Source organism: Aspergillus bombycis (assembly GCF_001792695.1).
Source record: "Aspergillus bombycis strain NRRL26010 chromosome Unknown contig00104, whole genome shotgun sequence".
Taxonomy (NCBI): Eukaryota; Fungi; Ascomycota; class Eurotiomycetes; order Eurotiales; family Aspergillaceae; genus Aspergillus; species Aspergillus bombycis.
In genome coordinates, this window is record NW_019170106.1 from 34,919 (window position 1) to 53,875 (window position 18,957).

The 18,957-nt window shown below is 48.8% G+C and overlaps 6 protein-coding genes across 6 annotated transcripts; 2 read left to right on the plus strand and 4 right to left on the minus strand.

Annotated features, from left to right (window-relative positions):
* Window positions 1–1,208: 1,208 nt before the first annotated feature.
* ABOM_009467 (sugar transporter-like protein) lies at window positions 1,209–3,258 on the minus strand (the record flags this gene model as incomplete). Its single annotated transcript, XM_022536595.1, has 10 exons — window positions 1,209–1,361; window positions 1,418–1,547; window positions 1,625–1,763; window positions 1,834–1,950; window positions 2,013–2,090; window positions 2,139–2,154; window positions 2,213–2,483; window positions 2,551–2,849; window positions 2,911–3,110; window positions 3,174–3,258. The coding sequence occupies 10 exons, from the start codon at window positions 3,256–3,258 to the stop codon at window positions 1,209–1,211; spliced, it is 1,488 nt and encodes a 495-aa protein (XP_022385450.1).
* A 1,270-nt stretch (window positions 3,259–4,528) lies between these two features.
* ABOM_009468 (transcription factor TFIIIB subunit BRF1) lies at window positions 4,529–6,805 on the minus strand (the record flags this gene model as incomplete). The annotated part of the gene is made up of 1 exon (XM_022536596.1): window positions 4,529–6,805. One exon carries the CDS (start codon window positions 6,803–6,805, stop codon window positions 4,529–4,531), a length of 2,277 nt encoding a protein of 758 aa, XP_022385447.1.
* A 1,578-nt stretch (window positions 6,806–8,383) lies between these two features.
* On the plus strand, window positions 8,384–12,148 carry ABOM_009469 (putative copper resistance-associated P-type ATPase; the record flags this gene model as incomplete). The annotated part of the gene is made up of 1 exon (XM_022536597.1): window positions 8,384–12,148. One exon carries the CDS (start codon window positions 8,384–8,386, stop codon window positions 12,146–12,148), a length of 3,765 nt encoding a protein of 1,254 aa, XP_022385448.1.
* A 390-nt stretch (window positions 12,149–12,538) lies between these two features.
* Window positions 12,539–14,446, minus strand: ABOM_009470 (crossover junction endonuclease MUS81; the record flags this gene model as incomplete). The annotated part of the gene is made up of 4 exons (XM_022536598.1): window positions 12,539–13,624; window positions 13,674–14,074; window positions 14,131–14,300; window positions 14,355–14,446. The coding sequence occupies 4 exons, from the start codon at window positions 14,444–14,446 to the stop codon at window positions 12,539–12,541; spliced, it is 1,749 nt and encodes a 582-aa protein (XP_022385475.1).
* A 569-nt stretch (window positions 14,447–15,015) lies between these two features.
* ABOM_009471 (DUF3292 domain-containing protein) lies at window positions 15,016–17,272 on the plus strand (the record flags this gene model as incomplete). Its single annotated transcript, XM_022536599.1, has 5 exons — window positions 15,016–15,306; window positions 15,353–15,562; window positions 15,623–16,134; window positions 16,192–16,419; window positions 16,474–17,272. 5 exons carry the CDS (start codon window positions 15,016–15,018, stop codon window positions 17,270–17,272), a joined length of 2,040 nt encoding a protein of 679 aa, XP_022385474.1.
* A 225-nt stretch (window positions 17,273–17,497) lies between these two features.
* Window positions 17,498–18,451, minus strand: ABOM_009472 (SDR family oxidoreductase; the record flags this gene model as incomplete). Its single annotated transcript, XM_022536600.1, has 1 exon — window positions 17,498–18,451. The coding sequence occupies one exon, from the start codon at window positions 18,449–18,451 to the stop codon at window positions 17,498–17,500; it is 954 nt and encodes a 317-aa protein (XP_022385477.1).
* Between the last annotated feature and the right edge of the window lie 506 nt (window positions 18,452–18,957).

Consider the following 18,957-nt stretch of genomic DNA (forward strand, 5'->3'; position numbering starts at 1 on the left):
GTTTCGACGAGTTATGCTCACATATTTTGCTTCGTATCTAACAGACTTTTCGGCACAGATATTTTCTCATTGTCATTTGGGTTCTTCGGCAAAACGTAATCATCCGGTATCGGGAAATTGGTGATATCATTTTCTGTTCTTCCAAGTTTTTAGGGCGCACAAGGTGGTATTGACTTGCGGTGTTCGCTCATGGTTTGTCATTTCGATTTTCTTTCTTCTTTCATATTCACATTGTGTTCATAATTTCGATCCCATCGTTGTGAAAGATATCATAAGAGATCCAAAAGAAATAAATATATTTAAGAAAGAATGAACATGAAAGAAAAGCAGATCCTTTTAGCAGAATTAAACCCCACTAATAGTGTTGTCAGGCAGAACGGACAACTCATTCAGGCATCCACTCTAGGTAAACTCAAGTCGCCCTACGCACTCCACTACACACCATATAATTGTACTATGCGATACTAGTATCCTACCTGTGGAGCTATTGAAAGTAGAAAAAAACTTAAAAATTAATTTAATAGCTAAGCAAAATAGAAGAGGAAAACGTAAAAACAAAACAAAGGTAGCTGAATGACAAAAAATGAGTAAAAACTGCAATGACCAGGAACCACAACTAGCATTTATAGAGTGAATCGCTTGATTTATAACTTATATATTGTTTCACCTTAGTAGCTAGTACTTCGAATGATTATATATACTGTTAAATAGCTTCGGATTGAATGGAGTTATCTATTTGAGAAACTCTGGAGGTGTTGAGTGAATATGTGAATATATATATATATTAGCGTCGCTGTTTCTACAAGATTGGGATATCTGGGTTACCATTTCTCTAGTCTTGTGAACATTGTTTGTTATCTACATCGGTGTTCAATGTACCCATAGAATAAATTATATTGCTTTTCTAGTAGATCGAGAACGCTTGGGTGGCCGTGGGTCTAATGAATAATAATAATCGCATTGAGAGGAGAGATCAACATATTGCTAGACTAGACTAAGTGCAGATCCGGATATAACTGTCATATTCCCCATTTATTTCGATGAACATCCTCCTCAACATTCCAGCCGCGTGCATTGCTAAACCATACAACTATATAACTATATAGGATATATTGAGCGCTATAAGTATATAACTCCAAACCCCATCTATTAACCCATAATCCTAGACTCATCGTAGCAAACACTGCTCATGATAAAATCCATGTACCTTATTCCTTTAGTGTTTCAACACTGGTAGTAACGACAATAGGCTCCTTCCACTCTTCCGACGAGTCCAACGATTGTGGGCTCTTATGCATGAACAGGGAATCGATCTCCTCGAGACTAAGGTTGGCAGTTTCAGGGTAGAAAAAATAAAGAAGCTAAGCATGCTTGTTAGTTATTATGGAAGAGACAGCTGCGCACGATGTTTGCTCACCGGTACGAAGACAAGGTTGAAACACATGAAAATCAGGTAGCCCTTCCATGCAAGGTCGTTGATCAAGGTTGGTCCGATCATGGCCACGAAGAAATTCCACAGCCAATTTGCCGAGACTCCGAGAGCTTGGCTATTTTGGGGAGTATTCAGTTAGCTTTGCACAAATTCCGCAGGCGCCACCGGTTGGAATGAGGCTATTATGCCTACCCTTTCGCTCGGACGTGTAGGGGGAGAATCTCCGGCCCGTACACCCATGGTATGCAGTTAATGGACGCGCCAAAGATGAGCATAAACAAGAAGAAAAACGGCACCGACGCGGTAGCAGCTGCTTTCTCCATGGAGGTGCCTATTGAGAATTAGCAAACAATAAGCTCTCTGATCCTCTGCCCAGCCATATCACAAGGGGGCTTACTTACCCTTGAAAGACAAAAGAATGGAGATCATCATCATGCAAAGAAATAGTCCGAAAGATCCCCACATCATCGGCTTTTTTCGACCCAGTCGATCGGAGTAGAATGTGGGATAGAACGAGCCTTGTGTAACGGGATCAGCAGACCTTCCAGATAAGCAGTGTTCAAGAGGAATGCTCGGTTACCTATGACAAACATAACCTGAATCACACCTCCGAGTAGTAAACTCAACTCCTTGTCAAGGCCCACATTGGTCTCCAACACTGCCGTCCTCAGTAAAACTCAAGTTGCATGGGGAACATGATCCTTACCTGTCGTGACGTAGGTCTGGTTGAGAATCAGTTTATGTTGGGGCAAAACAGCTATTATCGGCTTCACGACTTACGACTATGATGTTGACTCCTCCCATTTGGTTCATGAATTGCAACCCGTAGGCCAGTAGCACACGTCTGCCCGTGTGCAGTTCATCTTTTTTGAAGATCTGGGACCACCTGTATTCCCCGCGGAGGATGTCCAGCTGGATGGCTTTGGTTATCCCTTGTGACTCTTCAATTATCTTAGGGTCGTTCGCAGTGCGATCGTGGAAGTCACAAAGCACCTGCAGGCCTTCGCCTCCACGACCTCGCCGGTATAGCCATCGAGGACTCTCTGGTAGTCTGTTTATACGTGAGATACGTGCTCAGCAGCACATCCATGTAGACGTTAGGTGGGATGAACACTCACCCGAGGACCATAACCGTCACGATGAGGGCAAAGATGATCTGGCAGGCGATTGGTAGCCGCCAATTTACGGGTCCTTCAACATAGCTCATCCCGTAGTCGAACCAATAGGCAACAACAATGCCTACCCCAACGGCAAGAGGTTGGCTACATACATACATTCCTCGTTTCCGTGCGTCGCACAGTTCCGATTGGTACACTGGCACAATACTGGTAAAAATCCCAGTGCCGATTCCAGTAAAGAATCGCGACGCCAGTAACTGCGTTGTGGAAAACGCGCAGGTTTGTGCAATGGCCCCAGCCTAATGGAATGTTATCTGAGCGGTCATTCTGTCAGTTTAGACATTGCAAGTGTAGACATACCACAATCCAAGTCATCGAGAACCACATCGTCCTTCGAAACCCTAGCCTATCTCCAATTATGAAACACACTCCCGTCCCGAGGAAGCAACCTAGGTTGTAGATCCCCACTATGATCCCGATTGTCGCTGAGCCTGGGTGATGTACAACGCTGAGAAAGTCTTCATTCCCCACGATTCCGGAAAATACACCCTGATTGTAACCTACAAATGACCAACGCAGATGTTAGCCTGCTGCAGCACAACAGTGAGTTTGAGATCTCGCACCAAATAAGACAAACGATATTTGGCAGGTGAGCATAATAGCCATCCGAAGGCTTAGCCCTCGGCCGTACATGTTAAGCTTCACCATGTTGCGAAGGAGGACACAAGGACAAGCTTAAGACAGGGTAACCGGAGAGCAAGGAAGGTAGCTGCCCGAAGGACTTTATATAGAGAAATTACTATGCTTCAGTTTGTCAATCAGCATGCAAACACAGTGAGCTGCATGTAATCTGCGGTGGATCCAAGCATATGCTATTAGTGACGAAAGAGCCTCAGTGCAGGATGCACCCTGGCCCACTATAGATAGGTGCTTCTCAATATCAAAAGTCCATACTAGCCTTTTGTAGACGCGTGCAGGAGGGGCGTTCCATACCAGCCGGAGAAATTCCGCTCCTGATTTCTTACTAGGGCAAAGAGAGTAAGTAGAGTCAGCCGGTAACATGGCAGCATTTGACAATTCTCACTGCTTGATCATGATTCATGCATTCTGGGCTGCGGAGCAGGCACCCCTCGGCATTCCCAATGATCAGCAGATTCGGGGTCTGGACTGGAAAGTCTCGAAGCCTGTGAATAAACCCAGCTTGCAGGATATGGTGGGTTCCACTGGATCTTACTCCCGGGTTCAACTTGAGGTGCACCACCGCTGCACAGAGCAAGTGCCCTTCCGAAGGAGAATGCATAACTCTCGTAAACTCTACCCTAGAGCTATGACCTCGGCCGAGAGCATAAGAATCGCGCCTTTGGGAGGGTTGTTACATCACAAACTGCCCCTTGCCTGATGGTACTGTAACCAAGCGCATCCATGAAGTGGATGGGAGAGGGTTAGCCTTCTACCTAGATGACACTGGTGGTAATATAGCAAGCATACTAGTACGCTCATGGGATGCATGTTGGATCCCTTAGCTGGATCCGAGGCAGAGTGAACATGGAGCATAAGAGGAGGGAATCAGTCTACGGCAACAATGAGAGCAGTGGCGACAGTGGCAATTGTGATCAAAGGAAGAAGCTTGAACTTGGAATGAAGCTGTGACCATGAGTGACTCTTGGGAAGCCGACGATCACACGTGATGGGTAACCGGAATGGCAGTTCCGAGTCAGAATGGGAAGGAGTCGGGGGATTTCGTGCATGGTCACGGTTCGAGATGTGGACCTTGACGGAGGGCATGTTGCTCTTCCTTGCCCCTCGGAATATCCCTAGGTTCTTCACGACGGGAAGTCGCTCATGATCAGACACGGAGGAACGGTATCATCTTGATCTTCATGGTTAACCAAAGTCTAGATTGTCATTTCTCGCATCCCAAGGTATCTACCCTATTCGCTATGCCTGGTATTAAACTTTAAAACTAAAACTAGTCACACTAATCACTGTCATAGTAGTCGCTCCCCTCGTCATAGTAATCGCCGTACTGTCCTGCGAAAGCAGCATCCACACCATCGGGATCTTCATCGTCATCGTCGTACTCATCATCCGGCTCCTCATCCGAATACCCGTTCTTGTCATCGGTGGCCGGCTCGGCGGCGTTTTCCTTAAGGTCCGCCTGACCAGTCTCATCCGCTGAGACACCGGTTTGCTGAGTATGTTCAGTGACTCTAGGCGCGGGAGCGGACGTTGGAGCCGGGGAGCCAGGGGGTTTAGCGCGAGTTGATGGAGTCACTAGTCGCGCACGTCTCGAGATACCCTCTGGTTCAACACTGACGCTGCGTCGAGATGCCACACTCTGACTGCGGCTCATTCTCTCTCCTTCCGCCTTGGCAGCCTCCTCTGCCCCCTCTTCGCCGAACAGTGACTCGAGCAAACGATAGTTGATCTTCTTACTGAACCCCCTTCGTTCCAGCATTCGACGGGTTGCTTCTGCTGGAGTAGAAGCCCGTGTACTTCTTCCATCACCGTCTTCACCGTCGCCCTGCAGGTACGTGACGTCGCCTAACCTACCGCGACGACGCTTGCGTGGCTTATGCATTCCAGGCTGTGAATCAGCCTCTTCCAAGGCCCGTTTCAAAGCTTTGGCCTGCTGCGTCCGCAGATAGTCTTTATTCTCGTGCACCCAAATCCGCTCCTTGATCTCGACCTCGGCAGGGGACAGTAAACAGTTGGAGACCTCCGGATCTGATTCAAACTCCGCCTCATCGATTTCAGCGCTCTCAGATACAGCTTTCCTTGGTACCGTGGTACTCTCGATCATATTGGAGCCTTTTGTTAGATAGGCTGTCATCTCATTTTCGAGGGCTTCCTCAGAGGCGATCTGATCGGGGGTAGGAGTTGGTAGAGGTCGTGCTTTGGAGCCTTTGGGGCGGCCCCTAGCTGGTTTGCCCGGGGGTTCGCTAACTTCTGGTGCAACTTCGCTCTCGACGGAGGTTGTCGACGTTCGTCTCTCACCATCCGCTGCTATCAAGGCTGGATCGATAGGAAGGCTAGGGATAGCAAAGCCATCCGCATCAACGCGTTTCTGCTGCTGGGGAGCGATGTTCGAAGGCGTTGTAGCGGCATCAGTAAGATCTCCCTCAATATCCGCTGCAGTTTCCGTGGGTCTTCTTTTGAAGCTCCGCGACGGTTTCCTCCCTTCCCTTGCCCTGGTGAAAGAGGGCGGATCATGGGCATTCTCTAGCTGCACAGAGCGGAATTGATCGACCGTCAACTCTCCACTTTCCGTTGCACTAAACTCGTTGAGACGTTGACTGATAGTGATTTCAGTTACTTTGACGACGTATACAACCTCGCGGACCGTGCGTCGAAAGTTGTTCATTCGTGCCGCAAGAATTAAAGCAGCACCACAAATACCAGCAGGACGTCGACCAGTGGTCATCCAGTCGCGATTCATTCGTTGCACGATACGGACAGCTTCGCTGGCCACCTGCATTGTGGCAGCTCCAAATTCCAGCTGTTTGGCGAACCTATAAATCAAACTCTCTGGATCGATCGGATTCATCAGAAATACATTACCACCTAAGCGCAGCTCTTCCAGCAAAGCCTTATACGTCCGACCTAACTTGAACACGTTGATCATGAGGACATCCGCAAAATCAATGAGCATTACAGTGTTACCGTCCTGCCGGCGGCAGGCGATATAGAGACACACCGCGGCCACTGTTTTTGTTCGGCGACCTTGAATGAAGTTCAAGCCCACCGCGAGCTTGAAAACCTGGCCAGCAGCTTTCGAAGCACTCTCCGGAATGTTCAGAGCACGGGACAGCTGATTGATATATCGACTACCATTTTGCTCAGTGATCTCTCGGCTTTCCGCACCACCTCCACGTTGAAAGCCGGGGCCATAACTGCGGACATGAGTCTGATCTTCTCCGACAAATGTACCTTGCACAATTGCAGCACCGGACGAGGTCTCACCGAAAGTCACTTCGGAGACAATGTTTGCCTCGCTGATGACCGTACCACACCCAGAACAAACCTTCTGCCCGTCATCCTCGACAATATGAGGTGCGGGACAGCCAGGGTTAGGGCATGTAGAAGTCTTCGGGTGAGTCGTCGGCTTGGCTGGCTGTGGCCGGCCAATGGGTTGTGGCCGTCTTATTGCAGCCGGATTAGGGGACTTAAGACTGGCCAGGCGACCCATTGGCGGTGCCCTGGGGCCAGCCTTCGGGGGGAATGGAGGGCGCATTCCCGGTCTCGAAGTAGACATGATAAACGAGTTCGAGGGTAAGTTAATGTTCACCAGTAACCCAATTCCAAAGAGGTTCTGAAGCGCAGCAGTATATAAAGTAAGGAGGTCAGGAGTGGAGAGAAGATCAGAGTGAATGAGGTCAAGGAGACATTCTTTCTATTTGCGGTGCGAGGTGATTGATAACGGGGGGTCGGGATCGATAGCACTTGGAGATGAGATGAGATGGATGAAATGGATGTACAAGAGAAAGGAAATATTGGTTGTCAAGGTCCCGAAGTCCAAAGGTGGGTATCAGATGTGTTTTGAAAGTAAAAGGACTTGTGTCCAAGAGTTTTTTTTTTTTTTTTAAAAAAAAAGCTAGCTTTACTCGGTGACGAGAAAGATCTTTCAAACGAGGAAGACTCGATAGAGATTCATCCCATTTCAATAGATATATTGACACGCGACGTGGAGAGGTGAAAAATCGGATGGCGACGTGATCAGTGCGAGCGACGACGCGTTGGAAAAGTCTTCGTGGTCCAGTGGGAGGGTCACGTGGTTGCCTTGCACTCTGGCATTCCCGTCGTGTTTCGAGGAGGAGCCGCCGTTCGATTCCCGTTGAGTCCGTCAGGGACTTTTATTTCACCAGATGGCTGTCAGGGCAATAACATTCACCTCTAGTTGCTGTACCAGAAGGATGACTTTCGAATACCATAAGGACCCGTCCGTCTGTATGTTGAGCTCGTTGAACGCTGCTCAGGCTCATACCACATGAAGGTGGCCGTTTGCAGATGTGCTTGTCTGCACCTGGTCACTCTTCCCCACAGATCAGGTAAAATGATTATCAATCAGTTAGAGAATAACTAACTACGTAGTCTTCATGACTCATTCCATCTTATCTCCCAGTTGGGGTCGAGGCCAAGATGTATCGCGGCATGCCACTGTCCACTTGACATTTAACGCCATAATCGCTCACCTCCTGTCGGTATGTAACAGGCATACTGGTAACTGTTCCGACGATTTTCTGTTTTAGTCGATGAAGTCACTTGACTGAAGTTGACTAATGATAGAAAGACGTCCTGGTGTCATCCATGAACATTTGTCAGTCTTGTGGCGGTTCCATACTTTGGAATGAGTGATTTCTGCGTAGTTTAGCGTCTCTCCACAGCTTCACGCACAAAAGACGCAGCCTCTTTCCGTGTAGTATTTTACTGCCAGCATGCCTCCCCAAAATGAATATCTAATTCTATCTCCTACTTGGAACCTTTTCAGTGATCCTAATATAATACATAACAAAATCTACTACCCTCCGTCGCTTCTGCTGTCACCTTCGGACTTTTCCAGCAACATACTGCTTCACTCTTCGCTTGTTATAATTTGACCCAACGCCTTTTCTCCCAAGTTGACGTCCTCTAACACGTATTAACTAGCTACCTCGATATTCACAATAAACGACAAAGTCTCTTCAGCTTCGCCACGGTCGCCTGTTTCCCAGTGAATCAAGTTCTACCAGCTAGCTATTTCGCGATCCATTATCTCATCAAGGGATGCCGCCTGGTTCCTGTTTTTAAGACCTTATCAAGCGCCCTACAGCTATATACTTTCAAACAAGATATCATGTCACCTACTTCACACCATCCATCTCGAGATCCTGCGAGCCAGGGCTCAAGGCACCTCAAAAGCACTTTCTTTGTCAGTAACGTGCATTGTTCTTCCTGCATCGCATATATCACAGAAGTCCTCTCGGAACTATCTGGCGTGTTTGGCGTCGATGTCACTATTCTTACTCACGAGGTGCGCGTCTCTCATGCGGCAGAGACCAGTCCTTCCACCTTAGCCAGAGCTTTGATTCAAGCTGCTTTCGAGGTCCATCATGTAACGACTTATGATGACAAAGGCATGGTCGTATCTGACATTAGCACAACTTCGTGGCTTTCCAAAGACTCTGTGCATTTTGCGACGCAGCGGGCTTCGTTTTCTAGCTCGACGACGCAGAATAGACACCTTGCGAACTGTGATGCCTGTCGGAAAGAAGAGTTTCAGGGAATATCCGCGGCGCAAGACCTGTCAGTAACGACTCCTACTCGGTTAAGAAGTGAGAAGGACAGTCAGTTATTTGGCGTCAGTGATGAAGTATCAGACATTGAGAGCCTGGCACTCCGAAGATCCGCAGAAAGTGTTCAACCTCTGCAACCGCATGACGATAATGGAAAGTTCAATGCCCGTATAAGCATCGAGGGCATGAGCTGCGCATCATGTGTCAATACAGTCACAAACGAAGTTCAGCAGCTCGATTTCATCGCGGACATCACTGTCAATCTTCTCAGCAATAGTGCAACAGTCCTCTATAACGGTCCCAAGTCGAATATAGAAAAGGTGATTGAGCATATCGAAGACATTGGTTTTGAGGCCTCTCTCGATGAGGTACAACAGGTTGGTGTGACTTCATCACACAGCCAGAATCCATCATCGTATGTCGCCGAAATTGCCATTAGTGGCATGACGTGCGGTTCCTGTGCAGGGAGTGTCACGCGAGGACTCGAAGAACTCCCCTTTGTGACAAAAGTTTCAGTTAATCTTTTGTCCCATAGCGGTAAGGTAGAGTTTGACGGACATGATCATATTGATGCCATTGTGGAGAAAATCGAAGATCTAGGATACGACGCCTCTGTCACCAGTGTCCTTCCCCAGGCTGGCAAAGGCCAAGATGACGGTGAGATCGAAAGAAGAACTGTGCCAATTCGAGTGGAGGGGATGTTCTGTCACCATTGCCCGGACAAGGTCCTTAACTCTTTGAAGGAGCTTCCTGGTGTTGAAATTGACGGCACACTATCCATCAAGAACCCCATTGTTAAAGTTACCTATACTCCACGCCCTCCTTCTCTTACCATCAGAACCATACTTCGGCGCATCAACGGAGACCATGATGCTTTCAATGCCACTGTCTACCACCCTCCGAGCATAGAAGACCGATCACGGGTAATACAGTTGCACGAGAGGCGTAGGCTACTGTCTCGTTTCCTCTTCGTTTTGATAGTGGCAATTCCAACCTTCCTAATCGGTATTGTGTTCATGAGCCTCGTGTCGCCGGACAACCGGACTCGAAAGTATTTAGAGCAGCCAATGTGGGCTGGGAGTGTTTCTCGGATGGAATGGTCTCTTTTCATCATGACAACTCCGGTCATGTTCTACGGCACTGACTTGTTCCACGTGCGAGCTGCAAAGGAGATATACTCCCTTTGGCGTCCTGGAAGCCGTGTACCTATTCTACGGAGGTTCTACCGTTTTGGTAGCATGAATCTCTTGATTTCCGCTGGAACTACTGTGGCCTACATCTCTTCATTGGCTGTTCTCATAATTGATGCTGTCATTGGAACCTCATCAATGAGCAATAGCACAACATACTTCGACTCTGTGGTATTCCTTACGTTGTTCATCTTGGCGGGTCGATTTATCGAAGCATACAGCAAAGCGAAAACTGGAGATGCAGTTGCATCGCTTGGCAAGTTGAAGCCTTCCGAGGCATTGCTGATTGTCCATAACCGTGCTACCGAACAAAATGATTTTGGAGCTGTCTCTGGCGAAGATGAGATTCAGAGGATCAATATCGAGCTGCTGGACATTGGTGATATTGTTAGCATACCCCATGGAGCTTCACCTCCTGCTGATGGTGTAGTTGTCGACCCCAACACTTATCAGTTTGACGAAAGCTCATTGACAGGAGAGTCGCGCCCTGTGAAGAAGTCTGCCGGCGATCCTGTTTACACAGGATCTGTGAATGTCGGCCAACCCGTGAAGATTAAGGTATCCGCTGTTGGAGGGGCATCGATGCTGGACCAAATCATCGCCGTGGTGCGTGAGGGCCAGAGCAGACGTGCTCCTATGGAAAGGGTTGCGGACTTACTCACATCCCACTTTGTTCCCATTATAACGCTTATAGCCGTATTGACATTCATCATCTGGCTTGTGCTGGGTGTTTCTGGTGCCTTGCCAGATGACTACCTTGATGTTGTGCATGGCGGCTGGGCCTTTTGGAGCTTGGAGTTTGCAATCGCAGTGTTCGTGGTTGCTTGCCCCTGCGGCCTGGCGCTTGCTGCTCCTACGGCGCTCTTTGTTGGTGGAGGACTTGCTGCCCGACACGGCATACTGGTCAAAGGTGGAGGCGAAGCTTTCCAGGAAGCGAGTCGCCTTGACGCCATTGTATTCGATAAAACCGGTACCCTAACAGAAGGAGGAGGTTTGACCGTTTCTGACCATAAGCCGCTCATTACCGGCCCCGAGGAATTGCAAGTAGCATGGTCACTTGCCCGAAAATTGGAGGAGAGTAGCAATCACCCGATTGCTCATGCGGTTTCAGACTTCTGCAGCGGCAAGGAGTCAGCTAGCATACTTAGCTCTGATGTCGAAGAGCGGCCCGGACAGGGAATGAAGGGCAGGTTCACCGTGTCTCTGGAGGACAAGACCGACCAATCGAAACGGACAGCCCAGTACGAAGCAGCCATCGGCAATCAACGTCTCCTCCAAAACTTGACTTCACCTGATTTCGATGACTCGGAACTTTCTGAATTTCTCTCAACCTACCAAGCATCAGGCAAATCCACTGCGATATTGTCATTGCGTAAGGTCGGCCTAGGGTCTTCAAATGACTCCTACTTCACCCCAGCAATCATCTTCGCAATTTCGGATTCAATCCGACCGGATGCTGCTCAGGTGATCTCACAACTCCAAAAGCGCAAAGTCGACGTATACATGTGCACCGGGGATAACCAGACCACCGCGCACGCCGTCGCTGACATGGTAGGCATCTCCCGATCCAACGTCATGGCCAATATCATGCCCGCCGGGAAAGCGGACTTCGTCCGTCAAGTCCAAGACGGCATATATCCCCCAAGATCCGACTCCGAAGCTGAGAGCCAGAAAAACGAGCAAGGCACACGGTCCATCGTAGCCTTCGTCGGCGACGGTGTGAATGACTCGCCTGCTCTCGCGGCCGCAGATGTCAGTATCGCCATGGCATCCGGGTCGGACGTCGCCATGAACTCTGCAAGCTTTATCCTCTTGAATTCTGAACTCGACACTATCCTCCAATTAGTTGTGCTTAGTCGGCGGGTGTTCAACCGCGTCAAGATGAACTTCGGCTGGGCCGTTGTTTATAACCTCTGTCTTGTACCGGTTGCCGCCGGGGTGTTTTACCCTATTGTCAATGGCTATGAGATGAAAATGATCGGGGGCGAGACCGTTATGGTTGATAAACACTGGAGGCTGAGCCCCGTCTGGGCTGCGTTAGCGATGGCTTTAAGTAGTATCTCTGTGGTCTGCAGCAGCCTTGCTTTGGGGATTGAAAAGAGAACTATCCAGAGACTTGTTGGTATGGATAAATGAACAATTGTTTATACGGGTATAATGTATCTACCGCATTCTATGGGTGGTTTTTGTGGCGTTGCGGGTTTTATGATATATGTTGGTCTATATGATGCAGGGTTCGTTTATGAACGACTACGTTGTATGATTTCATATCAATTGTGGCCCATAGGTCTTTGATAGGCATATTTCTTAATGTTATTGCTCTCATGGATCCACTCTGACTTTGTTTTCAGTATAGCTCATAATATCAGCACCAAACTAGTATGAGGATACTCGTAGGCGACCTGAGTGCAACTTAGTAGAAGTTTGATAGTTACAAAGGTCAAGTATCAAGCTGATACCATACATCAAATCAAAAATATCTTTGAAACTATCCACACCCCCTGACCGGGAGAGCAATCTAAAGCATCAACCATCCTCTCCCCACACCTCAGCAATCTTTTTACTAAGCACCTTGGCCACCTTCTTCCTCCCCACTGCTGAAGATAGCCTATCAGATACCATAGTCTCCCTGCCCTTCTGATCTAACGCCTCAAATGCCTGTATAAAGGCTTGGGGAGTGGGCCACCGGCGTTGGATCTCAAGGGCCTTATCGCCCGTCACCCCACGTGTGCACATGAGCATCTTCAGGAATACATCGCGGAGGGAGAGAGATTCTGACTTCGAAGCCAAGGCGGCAAATGTGGGGAAGGTTACAGCGTATGTAACAGAGGGGGTCTCCGCTCTAAGTTGCGTAAGAGCATTGAGATATGATTGCGAGGAAGACAATTGGCGACTAGGTATTAAACTGAGGGTATGAGACGGAGGTCCATCTTGTGAATCAGGGGTAGCGTCCTGGGTATAAATTTTCCGGAGAAGAAAGGTCATACGGGCCAGATAGCGAATTGTATCGTCCAGATTCTTGGTTTTCTTGACGAAGTAGCCGTTCACAACCTGTGTCGAGGCGATAGCGGAAGCGACCATTTCCTGGTATTTCGTTGCGATGGCGCAATTAAAATCGTAAGTGATGGCGGACTCTTCGATGAGATAGATGACGTTTTTCATCCCCGACCGACGGAGGCGGAACTTTTGTTCGTGAAATCGGCCGTCTTTGATGGAGCTGAGGAGATCATCGATTCGTTTTCGCTCGACGATGTAGTCGAGCATGACTTCGTCGCCCTCTTCGCCGTACTGCGAGAGGAATTTCGGGTCGTGGAATTTGGCTACCCACATTGCGTCGCCGAGCTCTAGTGCGCGCACTTGTGTGCTGATGCCCTTTTTGCTGAGCTCGTTGGAGATGTAGTCTCTATCCCTCTGGGTTCGGACTTCTCGGTTGTCCAGGACCAGCTGGACAGTGAAGCTGTTGGGGGGTAGGGTGATGGGTGTTACTGTGGTGTCTTCGGTGTCGTTTACTTGGTTTATTGGAGGGTTGAGGAGTGCTTCGAGGTCTTCATTGCTTTCTTGATGGTGAGACCCGGGGCCACTTTTACTGGAGTCTTGGGCACCGGATGTGTTCTGGGTATGTCAGACTCTTGGTATACATGGTTATTGTATTGCCCCTTACCAGTTGATTTGCCCAGGATAGGGTGTTTTGGTTTTCGGGAAGGGTTTTTCTGATCCGCTTTGCAACCTCCCATCCTTCTTCTGTAAGAGCGTACTTTTTCAAGGGATGGCCGTGGCCATAAACTAGGTCTTTCTGGAGGAGTGTTTTCATCGAGCTCCACGCGGTAAAGAACTTGCCTGGGTCGCTCGGCGCCGTGAAAGAGCTGTCACAATATGGCTCTGCCCTGTCAATCAACTGTGGCTTTGTCAAGCCCTGAGATGAATTTTCATCGAGAGTGGCCAGACCCAGCAGGAGTGCATAAGGTCCGGACCGTAACGCTGGCACATAAGGCCTTGCTTTCCGGGGCTTCTTCGCCGGTTGACTTTCTGATGCACCTTCGTCTGACTGTCTCTTACCGTTTGCTGCAGTTGCTGTTAAAAGAAACCCGTGGGGTGCATATTAGAGATAGGAAACTCACAGTTGTTGGGAAGCTCAGGCATTGGAAGGCCATTCTCCGCACAGTGAGCCGTTAGCTTCTCAGTTAATCGGTCACATAATTTAGGGCCAAGGCCATTGAGCTGCAAGGCCTCGGACGGATGTTGAAAGACTAAGGGGCATGCTTTCATCGACTCGTAGGCCTTTTTGTATCTGAGCAGAGCGTATCAGCAGCGGACTTATCAAGCAAAACATGGCTATACCGACACAGTTTTTCCTTTACTGTTACGCTCCTTTGCTTGGTCCAGCCATTCTTTAATCCACCCCAAGAAAAGGGGGTTTGCACACGTTTCGCTCATAGTTCCTGGACTGGCTGGACGCTAAGCGACGCAGATGTGATTCGGTACTTTCTACGCTAAAGTGGTACCTGAAATAGCAGCTAGGAAAAGGATATCAATGCATGCATCTCTTGCATTGAGAAGCTATCACACTGTCATTTTTTGCCCTCCAAAATGGAAGCAGTAGTCCGTTGGGGGAAAGATGAGAACAACGCGCTTCGATTTCACGCGTACTTCCATTTTGGGATTTAAGTGTGGCTTGACAGCGGCTGTATGTGGCGGTGCAATACCCCTCGTCCTACATTACTGTGCCTGATATATATGGCACTAAATGACATCAGTAATAGATTAACCATGCATTAGACTCCACTTATGGAGAAACTGCTCCATGAAGAGTGACACTACGTAGTTACCCCGTGCCATGCAACAGGACCCAGTCTGCTAAAGTCTTGTAGACTGTAAGGGCGCTGGAAGAAAGGATGACGTCATTCGTACGGCATCGGATCTATAGATCATGACCCTAGGATCCATGTTGCCTTCTCTTTTTTAGCATTGACCTCCCATGGCATCGGTGGCTAGCACCATACAATATGTCAGGACAAGGTTTCACCGACCCCCTGCCAGCCCCTACAGCCGGCTGGGACAATGGCCCGTCAAAACTTGAATTGAAAGAGAGAGAAAATCAAGGCCAGCTTGAAGCATTTGGGCCTACAGATAGTCATGCCCTTTCCCAGATCAATCACAATGAAAAGGGCATGGCTCAGAAGGCCGGTGATACCGACGAGGTGACAGATTTGGGATGGCAACACTCCCCTCAAGGCCGAATCGTGGCAGGCCTATCGAATGAGGACCTTTGGATGCTCGTCAGACGGTTCAACAAGGTATGCCATTTAGTGCTAATAGATTTCCAGTACTGACATAGACCAGCAAATATATTATGTGAAAGCCGTGCCGGATGCCCCGTTACAAAGGTTGGATCTCAATCGCGCCGAAGACGAGCATTTCTCCCCAGATAAATTGCGGGCGACCCTTGAGCGTTTCTATACGACGATTGTTGTGTCATTGACTGCATTTTACAAGCACATTGTCAGATTACGCTCGTGGAGGGAGTCTCGGCGAACAGGAATATTTTGCGGAGTATGTTTTTCTCTAAACTTTACGTGATTACTTCCTCAAGACTGACGGTGTGGACTTCAGGTATATTTTCTTTCATGGCTCCTGGATTTCCTAGTGCCTACAATCTTTTGCTTTCTGATTGCATTGGTCGTTTACCCTCCATGCAGATCATGGCTGTTCCCACCTGCTCCTATTGCTCTCGTTGATAGCAATACCGGAGGTGTACAGAAGCCCAAAGCTGGTGTGCTAGGCTCTCATGATAGCGTCACCGGTGCACCGGAGAAAATGAAGGGCGAGGCTGCTGAACAAGAGGCCAGTAACTTAATCACAAGCGCAGCCACTGTGGCGGTTGGAAGTGTTGCTGGTAAACATGACCAGGGGACACCTGAAGGTGCTCCCATGGAGGATTCAGTTCCAGATGTCATGCATACTGTCTCGGAAGCAGCAGATGCGCAAACAGCAGCCCACGGGGGAGTACCAGATAGTACCCACGATAAGACAAGGGAGCCCATGAAGGAGACAGTACTCAACGGCGCAAATCTAGGCATGCGTATACTGAGTGATATCACTGATATTTACGAGAAGCTTGGGAAGTAAGTCAAAGCCGCTACAAAGCTAAGCGGAGTGTATCTCTAACTTGGGACTAATAGTGCCCTGACACCAACCCCACCATTTTCATCTACAACCCCATATATCCGGTTGGCGAGCATTCTATCTCTCGGGTTACTCGGGTCATTTGTTACCTCAAGCTACGTGTTCGTCAAAATGGGTACTTTCGTGGTAGGGTTTGGTTTCTTCGGAGACCCCGTTTTTGCCCGTATTACTGCGTACTTGAATCGCAGATACCCAGGTTGGATCAAGCTTCTTGAATTGCAAAAGTAAGTTCCTCAAGGTGCTGAATTGATCATCACTTTTGCTAATCATTTCACTAGCTCCCTCCTAAAAGGAATTCCTACAAATGCCCAGCTAACTTTAACCCTCCTCCGTATCGGCGAGACAAATGCTGCCCCCTTACCACCACCACCTTCCAACGCACTACATAAGGCGCCTTCTGACCCTGCATCACTCAACCCCAGCCAAGTCAACTTGGATGCGTCAGAAGAAGAAATAACCCAAGCAGCCGCACCAGACCCCAGAGCCCAAGCACAAGAGGAAGATGAAAAATCCCAAGCAAACAAGCGGAAGAAAACAATAGGTTCCCGCATTGTCGGCTTCTTCCGAGGAACAACTGCAACGGGCATCGAAAGCAAACTTGCAGTTGACCGGGTCCGGGCAGCTGCAGGATCCGAGCACGCTAAATCCCGACTTGGAATTCTCAGCAGGAAAGGAAAAGGGGCGTTGCCTTCGGGACCGGTCCAGTTTGACGCTCGCTACAAAGGCAGCCGAGGAGCTGTGGTGATTGACTCGACGGTTGATCCACCGGTGTTGTATTTCACGACGGATCCGGATGCCCTGTTAGGTGATCAGAGGCTTGAGAGTAGGGAAAAGGGAACCGTATCTTTCAGTATGCCCGTAGCTGATATTATGGAGTTGCGGAAGATTGGGGGATTTGGATGGAAGGGGAAGTTGGCTGCCGGATGGGCGGTGGGAAGTAAAGAGGTGGTTGATGGATTGGAGATTGTCGGGAAAGATCAAAAGAAACAACATTATCAACTTACTGCTATGAAGACGAGGAACCAGTTGTTCAATCGCTTGGTGGCGATTGATGGACAGGTTTGGGAAAGCTATTGAACAGTATGGAACGTATGCTAAGATAGTCTCAGGTCTGGAAGTAATCGAGGTGCGAATGGGCTAATGGGCTTCGACTAGAACTGCCCTGCGTATTCTGGGGATATGCGGTGGATCTGTGTATGGTAAATGTTTCATTGTTCTAATTATGTTTCTATAGCAAGTATACTGCATCAGAGATAAAGTTATGAGCATCATATCAATTTCAACATCCTCCACGAAAAGATTTCATTCCTGGTTTGTTTCCAGCTGGTAGTCCCGGACGGCCTGTTCGAACGACGAGTCGCGCTTAAAACCCAATGAGATGGCTTGCTTGTTGTCGAATCGCGTGGGCCATGATTCTAGGATTGGCCTAAGGCTGGGATCTTCTTTCTCTTTCAATAACGCGAGTTTCTCCTGGCCTCCCACCTTTTCCAGAGCATCCATCATTTCCTGAATTGTAACGCAGATACCTGGTACATTGATCTGCCGGATATGGGGAGGAACCGCATCAGCCTGTAACGAGAGCATGAGGACTAGGTTATAGACGAGAGTGCGCGGAGAGCAAAGCCAGGATTTGAACGATCGGTCTTCAAGCGGAATGATGCACTCCTCTCCGTTCAAAGGCTCCCGGATCATTCCCGAGAGGAACGAAGAGGCCGCAGCCGTGGGACGACCAGGTCTAACGGATATCGTTGGGAAGCGAAGAGTGAAACCAGTGATGAACCCACGTCTTGTGTATTCGTTGATGAGCGTCTCACAGATGATCTTCTCGGCACCATAGGATGACTGGGGGGTGGGAATGATGCTGTCATCCACCACTTCGGGAAGAGGCTGCCCATAGACAGCCTGGCTGGAGGAGTATATCACTCGAACACCGGGACAGGTCTTGCGAAGAGCTTCCAGTAGGACACGGGTGGCGTCAACATTCACGCTCATGCCGAGATCAAAGTTGGCTTCAGAGCCGGACGACATGATACCGTGGAAGGCATAGACAGCGTCTAGGGACTTGTCCACGACAGCATCTGCACCTTTAAGGAGGTCTGCGGTGATACTGCGTGCATTTTGGGGGTATTTGACACCCTTCGGAATGGGTGGCTCGTTGATATCAGTTAATACAACTTGGTGAGAGGGGTCGTTGAGGAGCTCTTTTGCGAGCAATTGGCCGATGAAGCCTGCAGCGCCGGTGATAAGAATTTGCATAGTGATTTAAATTGTTCAAAAACTGCCGAGAAAAGAGTGAAGAAATTGTACCTACTCAGGTTCGAGTGAATTGGTTCATATACCTAGGGCAATATCATCATTCGTCTTTGGTGGGGTTCGGACTGACCTCCACAGTCGCATCAAGTCCGAGGTCCAGGGACAGCTCTCTCCACAGCCGGACTTGCGCCGGGCTGCTAAAAAGCCACAATAAGGATGGAATTCCAGGAACTTCACGAAATGTTACCTTAGCTTCATGGCTTTGATGTGCAATTAGTTTAGCACTAGAACTCCAAGCCGCGGATTTGCGTACCTTTGCGCTCGTGCGCACACAGTGTAACAAACCAGCCGGGCACGCAGATCAGCATCAGCCCGAGTGAGGAACGGAGAAAAGATGAATGAATACTACTTTACAAAAAAGTGGTTCCAAGAGACTTCATTAAGAAATTGGCCCTATTGATTGTCCTATTAGTATGTGACAGCTGGGCATCTTAACGGTTCCTTTCCCC